At 43.1% G+C, this 12,166-nt stretch overlaps 1 protein-coding gene across 1 annotated transcript; it reads right to left on the reverse strand.

Annotated features, from left to right (window-relative positions):
- Positions 1-10,235: 10,235 nt before the first annotated feature.
- Positions 10,236-11,926, reverse strand: LOC139421296 (uncharacterized). The gene is made up of 4 exons (XM_071172041.1): positions 11,177-11,926; positions 10,888-11,051; positions 10,686-10,767; positions 10,236-10,406 (listed from the first exon to the last, which is right to left on the reverse strand). Exons 1-4 carry the CDS (start codon positions 11,826-11,828, stop codon positions 10,249-10,251), a joined length of 1,056 nt encoding a protein of 351 aa, XP_071028142.1. The 5' UTR covers positions 11,829-11,926; the 3' UTR covers positions 10,236-10,248.
- Between the last annotated feature and the right edge of the window lie 240 nt (positions 11,927-12,166).

A 12,166-nucleotide genomic window follows, 5' to 3' on the forward strand; every position in this document is an offset into this window, starting at 1 on the left:
GGATTTGGCCCAGATTTAGCCGGGTGGTGGATACTGCCTGGCTGTGAGAAACTCCAACACACTGAAAATTGGCATGCTTTCAAAGGCGCATCTTTCAAGAACAAAGGCGCTGTTGGTCTTATTGAATTGATTGATGTGATCCAGTGAACCGCTGAGTTGTTGTGAGGGGAGATACAGTTCTGCACAGGGATGATCCCAGTCCTACACAAACCTAGCAGATGAGAATGTCATAGATAGTGTATGGGCCTACTCCCTCTGATTCTGCTGTGATATTCTAGAATGTTTTGCGGTTTGGCCTCTGAATAATAGAGGCAATTTGGAGGGAACATGGCATTCATAATGTGTTTGAGTGTTACTTCTAACTCTCTCTTACACATTACAGCCTATTGCAATCATGCCTATGGCCCACTTGTAAAAAGCCTAAGTTTAGCTAAGGAAGATATCCGATGCGACATCATTAAAGAATCTGTCACTGAATCTATATCATTGTAGTATTTTTTAGCAAAGATGTAACAAGATGTACTGTTCTCTTCTATTTTCCTCATACACTGTAGGCTCCTTCTCACGCAAGTAACCGCAACAACGCATAAGCCTATAGGCCTACAGCGCATGACATTAAAGAGACAGAGCGATGAAAACCGCTGACCATCAAATTCAAGGGCCTAAAAACAGTTACGCAAACACACTTTTCCTTAGTAGGTAGTCGGGTCACCAAGGAATTGGCTGCATTGCAAAGCCAACCTTGTCACGTCCGATTGAGTGCCATGAGAGCACACAACCGGCAGAATGCCTCTAGATCTACTCTGTGGGGAAGAAGGAAGAACAGCTGCTATGATCACATTGGCCCCTGAGCTTACTGTATATAGACCCAGTTTTCTTCATGTATTAATGACTACATTCATTATTAATAACATGTGGTTATTGTATAGGACTTGTTCTGTAATTAATCTGCCTTTTAGGTGATTAAAGGCCCAGGGCAGACAAAATGCAGTTTTTCCTCTGTTTTATATCAAATTGTGCAAACAGCTGATGAAACTAACACTATAGAAGTGTGAAAATATTTGATGAGTGTTATTCTATTTCCTGATAGATGCTGATTGAAAATACAAATCTACACAGGACCTTCTAATCCCAAGGTTTACTGTACATGGGCAGAGTTTTGGCTATCCATGGTGAAATCGCCATGTGGTAAATTAGTTACTAGACCAATAAAGAGAGCTCCAAACCTCTCTGTCAATAAGATAACACATTGCGTTACTCCAATTTTACTTCGATATGATGGTTATTATATCAATATTTGCGCATAAAGGCATTTCCACTGCCATTTCTCGCATATTTAATTTTACCGACACAAAAAAATCCCACCCTGTCAAAACAAACTGTTTTTTTTTTTACCTTTATTTAACTAGGCAAGTCAGTTAAGAACAAATTCTTATTTTCAATGATGGACTAGGAACAGTGGGTTAACTGCCTGTTCAGGGGCAGAAGGACAGATTTGTACCTTGTCAGCTTGGGGATTTGAACTTGCGACCTTGCGGTTACTAGTCCAACGCTCTAACCACTAGGCTACCCTGCAGCCCTATTTATACCAGCATTTCATGTTTCCATCAGCTGGGTTGTGACTTTTTTCATGCATCAAGTAATTCATCTGCATGAAATGGTTGGATGGAAACGTGGATAGTAAGGTACTTAATTGTTACCCAGAAATAATTTGATATTGATATAAAAACGGCTGCAATGGGCCTTTAAGAATTCCATTTTACAGGTGCTTAAGTTAAAGGGTAGCTAAGCTATAATTATATCCTGTGAGTTGTGGGCAGGGCACGGCCCATTATTGTAGCATGAATGACAACGTATTAGCATACTCAACGGGAGACTTTTAATTTTCCCTCTGATTGTTTGATAGTAATTATAGCTTGCTTTATCGACTGCAACAGCTGCTCAATCATAGTAAAGATGAAGTATCGCATCACACACGCCCCAATGTCTATTGAGATGTTGTTTGTGTAATGTTGTTGATACAAGAGCAGGGAGAATAGCATGGGAGGAGAGTGTGCTGTTCATGCATTAGAAACCATCAGTGTTACTCTAGATTAGCTCAGTGTTAAGACCGCTGTTCCCTCCTTTTTTATCAGTGTTTCTACTTCGCTCTCTAATTTTTCACTTCTATTTTAGGGATATCACTGAAAGAGCCCATTATACAAATCAGTTGGCCATAAAAATGCATCTACCTTGCATAGTCCTTCTAGACAAGACTTCTCATTTCAATATCGTCTGTCTTCTTACAGCAATGTAGTACTGCAGAATAGCCAGAGTACAGTATCTTTCAATCTATTTTAGACTCAGGCTACATATTGAACACAATGTTGTCAGTCGGAACTTGACTTATATAACTAACTATAACTGTACAGTACAGGGCCCAGGGCGCTCTTTGCACAGTATCAGTTCTGTTCCTGCAATACGATGTGTAATGATGTGCAGTGGCACGTGGCCTGCCTCTCTCTCTTTCTTTCCATCTCTCCATCTCTCTCACTCTGCCTCATTCTTCCTTGCTCTCTCACATAACTGTGGAGCCATGCCTGTGTTTGAAGCGATAAGCCCAGGTCACTCGCACACACACAACACAGAGAGGTCGGTCTTCCCATTAGTGATGCTGGCCTCATTGTGTCCACACAAAGAACATGCCCTGGGCTCTCCCTCCGTGGAACAGATCAGCTGCCTCTCTTAAGTCCTTTATTAATGGAATCGCAATCTCTCCATCAGCACCGAGCCCTCCGTTTATGTAACCACAGTACTGGAAATCCAGTCCCAGATAACCACAAGAGTACAGGCCATGGTGGGGGATCATCAGATGTACATACTGGTGCCATGTGACCCTTTATCTGTAGTGCTAGTGGAGTTTGCCAGGTATGGTCAGAGTCTTAGTGGTCACCATTGAAACAGCAAATGTTTTGGTTTCATTGTATTTTAGAGTTAGTCCGCTACAACTAATCAATGTCTTGATGCTATGTGCCTAGAATACATCAAATAAGTGGTTTGGCTGGGTACACTCAAGGAGGGGTTAGGATAGGAAACACTGCCTTACTATAGATATACTGACATGTACTGTAGCTATATGGGTCTGATTTATACGGGTGTCTACTTGGTGACTAGGTGACCTGGTTTCTATGGTCTGTTGAGCTCCAACTCTCTCATCTGAAATGTACTCTTCTTCTAGCGATTCAATGGCTTCTACCTGGCTGGAGCACGGCTATAGCTTACTGTGACCCTGGCTGGGTTGGTTGGCGTTTCTGCGTCAGTGGTTGGTGTGCCATAGAAGTGAGCAGTTCTGTCATTGCTGATCACGCTCAGGACCTGGTATGGAGATAGGGCTGAGATGGGGGTCGTTCATGAGAACCAGTCCTGTTTTCCAATTACATTTTTTTTATGGCTTTATTAGTTTTGCTTAGTTCCGGGTCATTTGTCTATAACTCAGCCTGTGTCTCAGCTCTGTTGAGCTGACCGCGATGACTTCATAGCATGCAATGGCCAATGTTTCTTCATCCATTCCTGGGAGACCACAGTTTAACCACATTGATGAAGACTACAGAAGTACATCTAGACTGTCTAGACTGTGGGGGGGGGGGGGGGGGGGGGGGGGGCATGCGGCCATGTGGTAAAATGGTTCTAATTACTGCTGACCAGAGCTGAAGTCATCAGGTTTGCAGGCTGAGCTCTTTCATCAGTATGGATCCCATTAGATTAACCAGTCTCCTGAGAGAGGCCCGGTCGGAGGAAGAGAACAGAGATGGATGGACACCACTCACTTTAACTGCCGCTTGGATCTGCACAGTGCAGTCCTCAGTCAACTGTTTTATGCCAAGTAGAGACACAATGGAATAGTGATCAAGTTAGCTATCCAGCAGATTTGTTGAAGATTGGTTCAGATATCACCTCAGGAGATAAACTAATAATAAAACGTATTGGTGAAGGACAAGTGTACAATAAGCTATAGATATAGCAGTACACACAATAACAAACATATTACCACAGATTGAGTGGTTTCATTACCAACCAGCTATGTTGACAGAAAACAACATCACCTAACAGGGAAATGGTTGTCAGGTTACATTGACAGAGTAGTTGAGATATAGGCTAAAAGCAGGGGGACTAACTTCAGTAAACACAATCCTAGCGCTGTTTGTTAGCCTATTTGTGTGGAACAGATCCAGCCTTTTGCAACCCATTCTCCACTCTCACCCGATCATCCTGTCATTATACACAGGCCTCTCTCTCGTATCCTGCTGTTTCCCCCCTGCAGATAAAATTATTGTAATCTGCTCATATCAGGCAAACAGAGAGAGCCCCTGCTAGCCAGCGGAGAGCTATCTAACTAGCATATTGCAGCTTTCACAGCTAATAACACTCCTAATGGGGTTATTTGTGCAATGCAGATTGGAAATGTTGACAAGGTGGTTAGATAAAGCTGGAGAGGGGTTGGTGTGCTACAGTAGGTTACAGTGGGGAGGGTAAGGTATGGTTTATTCAACATTTGTAACCCAAGTATCCCTGACCATGTCAAAGCCTGGGAGTCATACCTGAGCAATTGGTGAAGTCTTGAAAAGTATAGAGATGATGGACTTATGTGGGGTATACAACATGATACCCAACTATCAGGTCTTTCTCTGGGTACCATGGAAACAGCTGTCCCAGTTCAGTGAGTCAAGACACACACACAGTGAACTAATAACACTAGTCTACTTCCCAATTTGAGTTGTTGAGGCAGTCACACAGCCATATAGGAATAATGGATAGGATAAACACCCTTTCCCTCCTAGAGACATTTGTAGTAGGCTATAACAAGAAAACATATTCAAATACTTATGAATTCTACATGGGGATTCAACATCCAGGATTCACCCAAACATGCTCCTCTCCAGTATTCAGCCTAGTAACATCAGATGCGAAGAGTCTTCTGGGAGAACTCTGCTATCACAAGGCCCACGCAAAACCCACTCGCTGACACCCTTACACTGCCTGATGACCCATTTATGTGTGTGTGTGTGTGTGTGTGTGTGTGTGTGTGTGTGTGTGTGTGTGTGTGTGTGTGTGTGTGTGTGTGTGTTGTACCCACATGTAGGTGTTCTGTGCAAGTATACAGTATGTTTGTGTGGGTGGAGGTCACTGATGGGTGAAAATGGTTTTTGGAATCCTTTCATTTTACAAATCCTTTGTAGAAAACTTTTCTTCAAAGCCTGTTCAGATTTCTGTCAGTACATTTGGAATCAATGTCCAACACTCACCCAAAATTAGTTGATTTTAGGGGAATGATAGTCAGGGCACAAAAATAGAATGGGTACAACAAACACAACTTCTGATTGGTTCTCCAAATGCAGACATGCGCTACAGTATCAGCGTCGTCCGGGTTAGCGTTTGGCCAGGTTAGACCATCATTGCAAATAAGAATTTGCTTTTAACTGACCTGCCTAGTTAAATAAAGGTTCAAATAAAAATCTCAGCAAACTGCATCTCTGCCCAAAACTCACCAACACTTTTTGTTTTGAGGGCCAGGGAACATTACAATTGCATAGCTATTACACGGCATCATGTCAGATAGATTGTTGAAGCCATTTGGTGATGAGGCATGACAATCCAATAGCTTTGCTGACAGTAATGGCTTCATTTAAATGCAGAACATTCACAGTGGCAAATCCACTTAAGTGACAGATGTTTTTTTTTTTTTTACATTCCTTTTTAATACACAGCCAGAGAGCTGTCCTGATTCAGCCTTGTGAAGTGCCAGAGGACCCAAATACTCTAATCTGGTTAAATGTTGGTTCTGTGTGGAGAGCCTTCTGGTGGGTCACTGAGGCTCAATGGTCCGGATATGTGGTTAAACTCCCACTTGTCCCCAAGTGAATCCTGCTGGGCTGACAAATACAGACACACACACAGATTCATAGGCTCTCTCTGTAACACACTCATAGAGAGACACAGATATACATGTGTGCACACACACACACACACACGCGCACACACACACACGCACGCACGCATGCACGCACACACACTGGCTTACACTTGTCATATGAATCTGCTTAATCTTTGCACCCTCATCCCCTTCCCCCTCACTCACACACAGCCAGACCCACACTCCACACCCTCACAGGATTCAGCTGATAACCCCTGTGTGTGTGGGTCTAATCCTTCAAGTTGACAGACAGATGGTTATTAAGCACCACTGTGCCATTGTTCTGAGGCCGGGTCTGTAGGAGCTCCATTGTCTTAGAAAAGTGCCTGCTCGAGTAATTTGGCAAAATATCTCCTATACTGTCAACAGGGACAATAGAGCCAGAGGACAGACAGGGGAGCTGCGCTCTCTAGAGCACACGTGATGGCTGCCTATATTCCTTGCACAAATGATGGCAGGAATATGGGGGCTTAATGCATTGTACAAAATATATGGGTTGTTCCAGTGAGGTTCAGCCATAGACCATATAAACAACTGTATTTCTCAGGCTTTGGTTATTGGCTGGGGATTCTGTCCAGCCTAGCCTAATGTGATACATGAAACATAATGAGGCAAATTTAATGCAGATGTGTTGTAATGATTGAGAAAAAAAAATGGGACATCGTTTAAAAAAAGAAGCCACAGACGATTTAGTCTCAAAAGCTTTATAACTGTAATTTTAGTCTAGATATTCTGTATAAAGACATGAGTGATGTTGTTAAGACATTTTTGGGCATTCTATATTTCTGTAATTCCTGATGTCAGTGGTGAGGCACTCTTTCTGAGCTCAGTTATTGTGCACAAAATGGAGGGCACCAACATTTTTCTTTCAGACGTAATGGGGGGATGAAAGTGGGTTACATTGCACACTCCTCCTTGATCAGCATGATGCCAGCTGGCTACGAAAAACTTTAGCCAACTTTTCAGCTACTTTTCCTCCAGACAAAGTTAATTTATCAGTTACGCAATGAGAGCCATGCCCAGGAAGCTACCTAATGTACTGAGCCATGGACAGGAGCAGGAGCCATGAGAGGAGGCTTAAAGACAGAGAACATGGCCTGGCCTGTTCTGCACCTGACCGTGATCGCCCCCTAGGGTTGAGGAGGAGAGATACAGGACTGAGGAGGCAGGTGGTTCTTCAAAATAAAACAGGCTGTAAAGGACTGACTACTACAGTAAAGGACTGACTACTACAGTAAAGGACTGACTAATACAGTAAAGGACTGACTAATACAGTAAAGGACTCACTACTACAGTAAAGGACTGACTACTACAGTAAAGGACTCACTACTACAGTAAAGGACTCACTACTACAGTAAAGGACTCACTACTACAGTAAAGGACTGACTACTACAGTAAAGGACTCACTACTACAGTAAAGGATTCACTACTACAGTAAAGGACTCACTACTACAGTAAAGGACTGACTACTACAGTAAAGGACTCACTAATACAGTAAAGGACTGACTACTGGAAAACATATGTCATAGCTACACAGACATACATTTTAGGTATAATGCAGAAGAGATCGTAGTTATCACTACAAAATGGAAACAGTCACATCCAATAAATAAAAATGGCACACACTCCTGTACACTCTGCACATTTTATGATGTCAACATTTGTCAGTAGTATGACCAGTAAGACATTTTGTAAGTGCCAATAATAACACCCCCCCCCTCCCAGCTGCTCCCTTTCTGCCCAATAACTAGATGCTAAATGATCTCATGTAGATGACCTCAGTCCTGCAGAACAACATGTGTCATCAGACTCTATTTAGCTGTCTGTGTTTGGCTTATTGACCAGCTCAGGGCATGGAAAGGAAATCTTTAGGATCTAACTGACTCCCATGGTGGCCATAGGAGCCAATACCCCGATGAAGCTTTTCTTAATCAGGACCTGGTAAATGAAGGCAGCTGACATCACTCTCATGCTGTTGTCCGTGTGTCTTTGTTCGAGTGATGAGCTACGCGTTTACTGTTTACAAAGCCAACTGTGTATGTGTCTTAGTGACAGGCACAAAAACTCACACTCTAGCCTCCCCCAGAGAAACATCCATAAAATTATACAGCCCACTGTCCTTAAAGACAATCTTCCTTTTCAAAGGGTTGACCTTACCACTAAACTGACAATGCCACGGATGTGAAGAATGATTTTTAAAGTCAGTTTTTTACCATTCACAGTGCCCAGTGAAATACCACCTGATTATAAAACATGGGTGTGGAAGTGGGGAGACAGAGTAGCCCCTCCCCGTAGGGTTCCTTTCCCGCCCACTGAATTAGCGGCAGATTGTTCCTCCACGGTTGTGTCTGATTGGATAATGGAGGTTGGTTAGGTTGGATGATCTTCACAGGGGGTTGTGTATCTGTGTGAGATTACATTTTATTTTGGAAATGAGGTGAGGGGGGAAGGGAGGGGTTAGATCCTGTGTGATCCACACAGACAGACAGACAGACAGACAGACACACACACACACAGATACACACACACACAGACAGACACACACACACAGTAGGGTGAGTTAATCCGTTTCCAAACCACTTGCTCTTGCCCTGGGAACTGGTGCAAGTAACTAATTACTAACACCAAGGATGAGCAATGCGGGTGACTCATAATTGGCATTTTGTACATTCAATGTTTCAATTGACGGTGGCCCTCGAATATAGAATTCTAAATAGGGCAGTTTAGGAACTAAATCGCTGGCAGATGACAGCAGCAAAGCACATCTGACAGTGATGGAAAACATAAGGTTTCATCCATAATGTATGAGACACATCATCCACAGACCGTCACTGTATACCTCACAGCACCATTACTCTTCTCTTCATCCTGGACCATTGGCTGATTGACCTCATGGGGCGATGCTGTTTTTCCTTTTATCCCTTCAATTTGTTAGGGAGATGGGAGTAATCATGTACTTTGCCTCATGCTGAGAATATTATTAATAGTGAATCACTGTCCAGGGGGGAGTGTACGTGTCTGCCGGTGTGTTTGTTGGGAGGCGTGTGTCAGTCATTTACCCTGTCTTCACAGATGATGAAGCGGCACCAATATAAGCTGTTGACTACTGCTGAATAGAATATGAGGGTTGGTCCCAGATGGTATGTGCAGGGTTAGGGGGCGGATGCCTGTGTCACTGTCAGAGGGAGGCATATTCATGATTCAACAATGTTCTCCATCAAAGTGCTGTGGGCTCAGGGTCGCGTGGACAATATTACACTATCAGAATCCCGAGCAGAGCCCTCCGTCGAACAGCTTTCAGTGCTCTCTGAACTCATCAGTCAATGTGGGGCGGCAGGGTAGCCTAGTGGTTAGAGCGTTAGACTAGTAACCGAAAGGTTGCAAGTTCGAATCCCCGAGCTTGTCAATCTGTCGTTCTGCCCCTGAACAGGCAGTTAACCCACTGTTCCTAGGCCGTCATTGAAAATAAGAATTTGTTCTTAACTGACTTGCCTAGTAAAATAAAGGTAAAAAAAAAAAAATGTAATCTGTCAATGTGAGTTCTAATATAGACAATTCTATGAATGTAAGAAATGGCTTGCTATTTGATTTCAGTTACCTGGTCTACTTCCTTATTGTTGACATATTTTACACTCCCTATTAAGACTAAAATACCATGAGCAAAGCCTTTGATGTCCTATATTACACACAAACAAATAATCTGTCTGATGTTCCACTCAAACATGCAATGATATGATCAACAGGGGTAAAAATTGAGTGAAATTCCATGATGGAGAAAGACATGTGAAGGGTGAAGCTTTGGTGTTGAGAGTGACCCATGTAAATTCCCATTAGGAAGGCTTATAGTTTCGTCACTCAGTCTTGGCCCATGTGCTCCCCCACACCTACTACAGTCATCGGGTGCATCAAACGTATGAGGCCTCGCCCTGTTAATTCTAAGCGATCCAGATGTAAAAACGAATGATGAAGTACTGTTGTTAAACCAGCCATAGACGATAAGCTAGGAGTGGGATGAGTGGGATACTGTGAGAATTATCAGTGCGTCTCAGGAGTCTTAGAGGTGGATAGCTGGGGATTCCCTATTTGACATTTGGAATATGGGCATGCCACACTGAAGGTGGGCATGCCACACTATAAGAAGCAATATTTTGTCTTTATCAGTATTCCACAATCAATGACCATAAAAAGTCTACCACTATAAAGTACTAATAACAAGTACTAATCTTGTTATTTTGCACATACGACTGCTGTAGACACACAAATAAATGCAGTAATGTTTATTAAAATCAGGCACTTATCTAGTGCTTCTTCCCTGAAGCTCCTCTGAAGAGGCTGGTGATGGCTCGAGAGAGGGCCCGAAACACCCTAACCACAAAGGAGCATTTACGGGACTGGGGATCCTGTGCAGTAGGTGCAGGTATCAGGCCCTCCATTGGCGGGGAAGCGGAAGGAACCTCTGAAACCAAAAGTGTGCAATGCTGTCATCAAGGCTACTTTGAAGAATTTCAAATATACATATAGTCTGATTTGTTTAACACTTTTTTGGTTACAACATGATTCTATATGTGTTATTGTACTATGTAGAAAATAGTAAAAACTGGAGAAAAACCCTTGAATGAGTAGGTGTGTCCAAACTTTTGACTGGTACTGTATCTTTGTTCACTCTTGCCAAGGTCGTTACAAACTGGTCACATGGTGATGAATTAAAATTACATAATCAATGCTTATTACTCACTCAGTGACATATCACTGAAACGTTTTGTTGGCAGCGCTTCCAGTTCAGGGTGCTTCTTGGATTGCCCTTTTCTCTTGAACACCTGTTGACAAAATATATCCTGACATTAGAGCCCTCACAATATCTCATAAGCCCACTGGCTGTGGGATAATTAAATCGCAGCCCTAACTTAGAAGCAATTCCAAAACACAAAGCTCCCTACCTTGATCCTGATCTTCGGGATGTTAGGCATTTTGAAAAGGAAATGCCACTTCTTGCTATTCTTTTCACCTCCAGCAGAGCGAGGCGTCACCTCAGCGTTGCCATCAGCTGGGTTAAGGCTCCTGGTGGGGAATTCATCTGGTTGGACTAACCTGGAAACTAATTCTAGGAGAAGTAGAGACGATACATTAGGCACAGTTGAAGTCAGTAAACTTTACACCATAAGAAACAATCTATTGAGCACGTTACAAAAGATTCCTCTACAGAGTTAAAATGGCAATTTAACTTACCATCCTCTGACTTCACTGTGGGCTTGGACACATCAGTCAGGGTGTCCATCACTGTGTTGGTCATTATCTTAGTGACCTGATCCATCGTCTGCCTTACTCCGGTGGAAAAGGGCGAGACATCTAAACACTGCCCCAGGAGAGTCCTAACAGAATTTTCGGCAAAGCTGTAGGCGAGCTCAAAGGCATCATTCCTTGACAGCTTTTTCAGGGCTGGCTTTGGCAATGCCGGTTCAGATAAGCTCCTGTGACCAGCCATTGATTGAAGTTGCCGGCTTATTGTGATCTCCTGAATGAGACCATGGACCTTTGTGATGAGGTCGTCTGACACACTTTGAATGGTTTCAATGGAGACGAGCCTCTCAAGGTTTTCCTCTGCTGAAGTCTTCCTTGATTCCTCCGTCACCAGCGTTTCCATTATAGTTTGCAATATAATGTTGGTGTCAGATATGGATGTTGGTATCAGACATGATGGTTGACATACAAGCTTTGCAGGGGAAGAATCCTGGTTCCTCTCATGAGTTGACAAGTATTTTGTCAAGGATTGCTTAGACAGTGATTCTGGCACATCTATTGTGATCAAGCTGTGGGACGCTGTCCCCTTTATCTCATCTGCAGTCAACTGGTCAAGGCTCTCAAGAAGAGAGTCCAACATGTCAGTTGTCTTCTTTCCAACAGATGAATTATTCGAGGCAACCACTCTGCACTTGATCACATTTAGGATCTGGCTGAGGGTGTTCTTAGCAGATTTGGTGAAACTCTGCTTAGTGACTGGCACTGTTGAGTCTTGGAGAGCCAAAAATGGTTGGCAACTTTCACTCAAGAGAGAAAAATCTCCTTTCAAACTGTGATCACTCAACACTGACATGCTCTTGGTGGGTGTCAATGTGAAGGTGTCAAAGTCTTGATTTTCTGTTGACGTGTCACCCTGAGATGCAAGGGATTTAGACCTTTCAACATTGGCTAAACTGTCTTTTGTCAACATCTTCTCAC

This window comes from Oncorhynchus clarkii, chromosome 12 (genome assembly GCF_045791955.1).
Source record: "Oncorhynchus clarkii lewisi isolate Uvic-CL-2024 chromosome 12, UVic_Ocla_1.0, whole genome shotgun sequence".
Taxonomy (NCBI): Eukaryota; Metazoa; Chordata; class Actinopteri; order Salmoniformes; family Salmonidae; genus Oncorhynchus; species Oncorhynchus clarkii.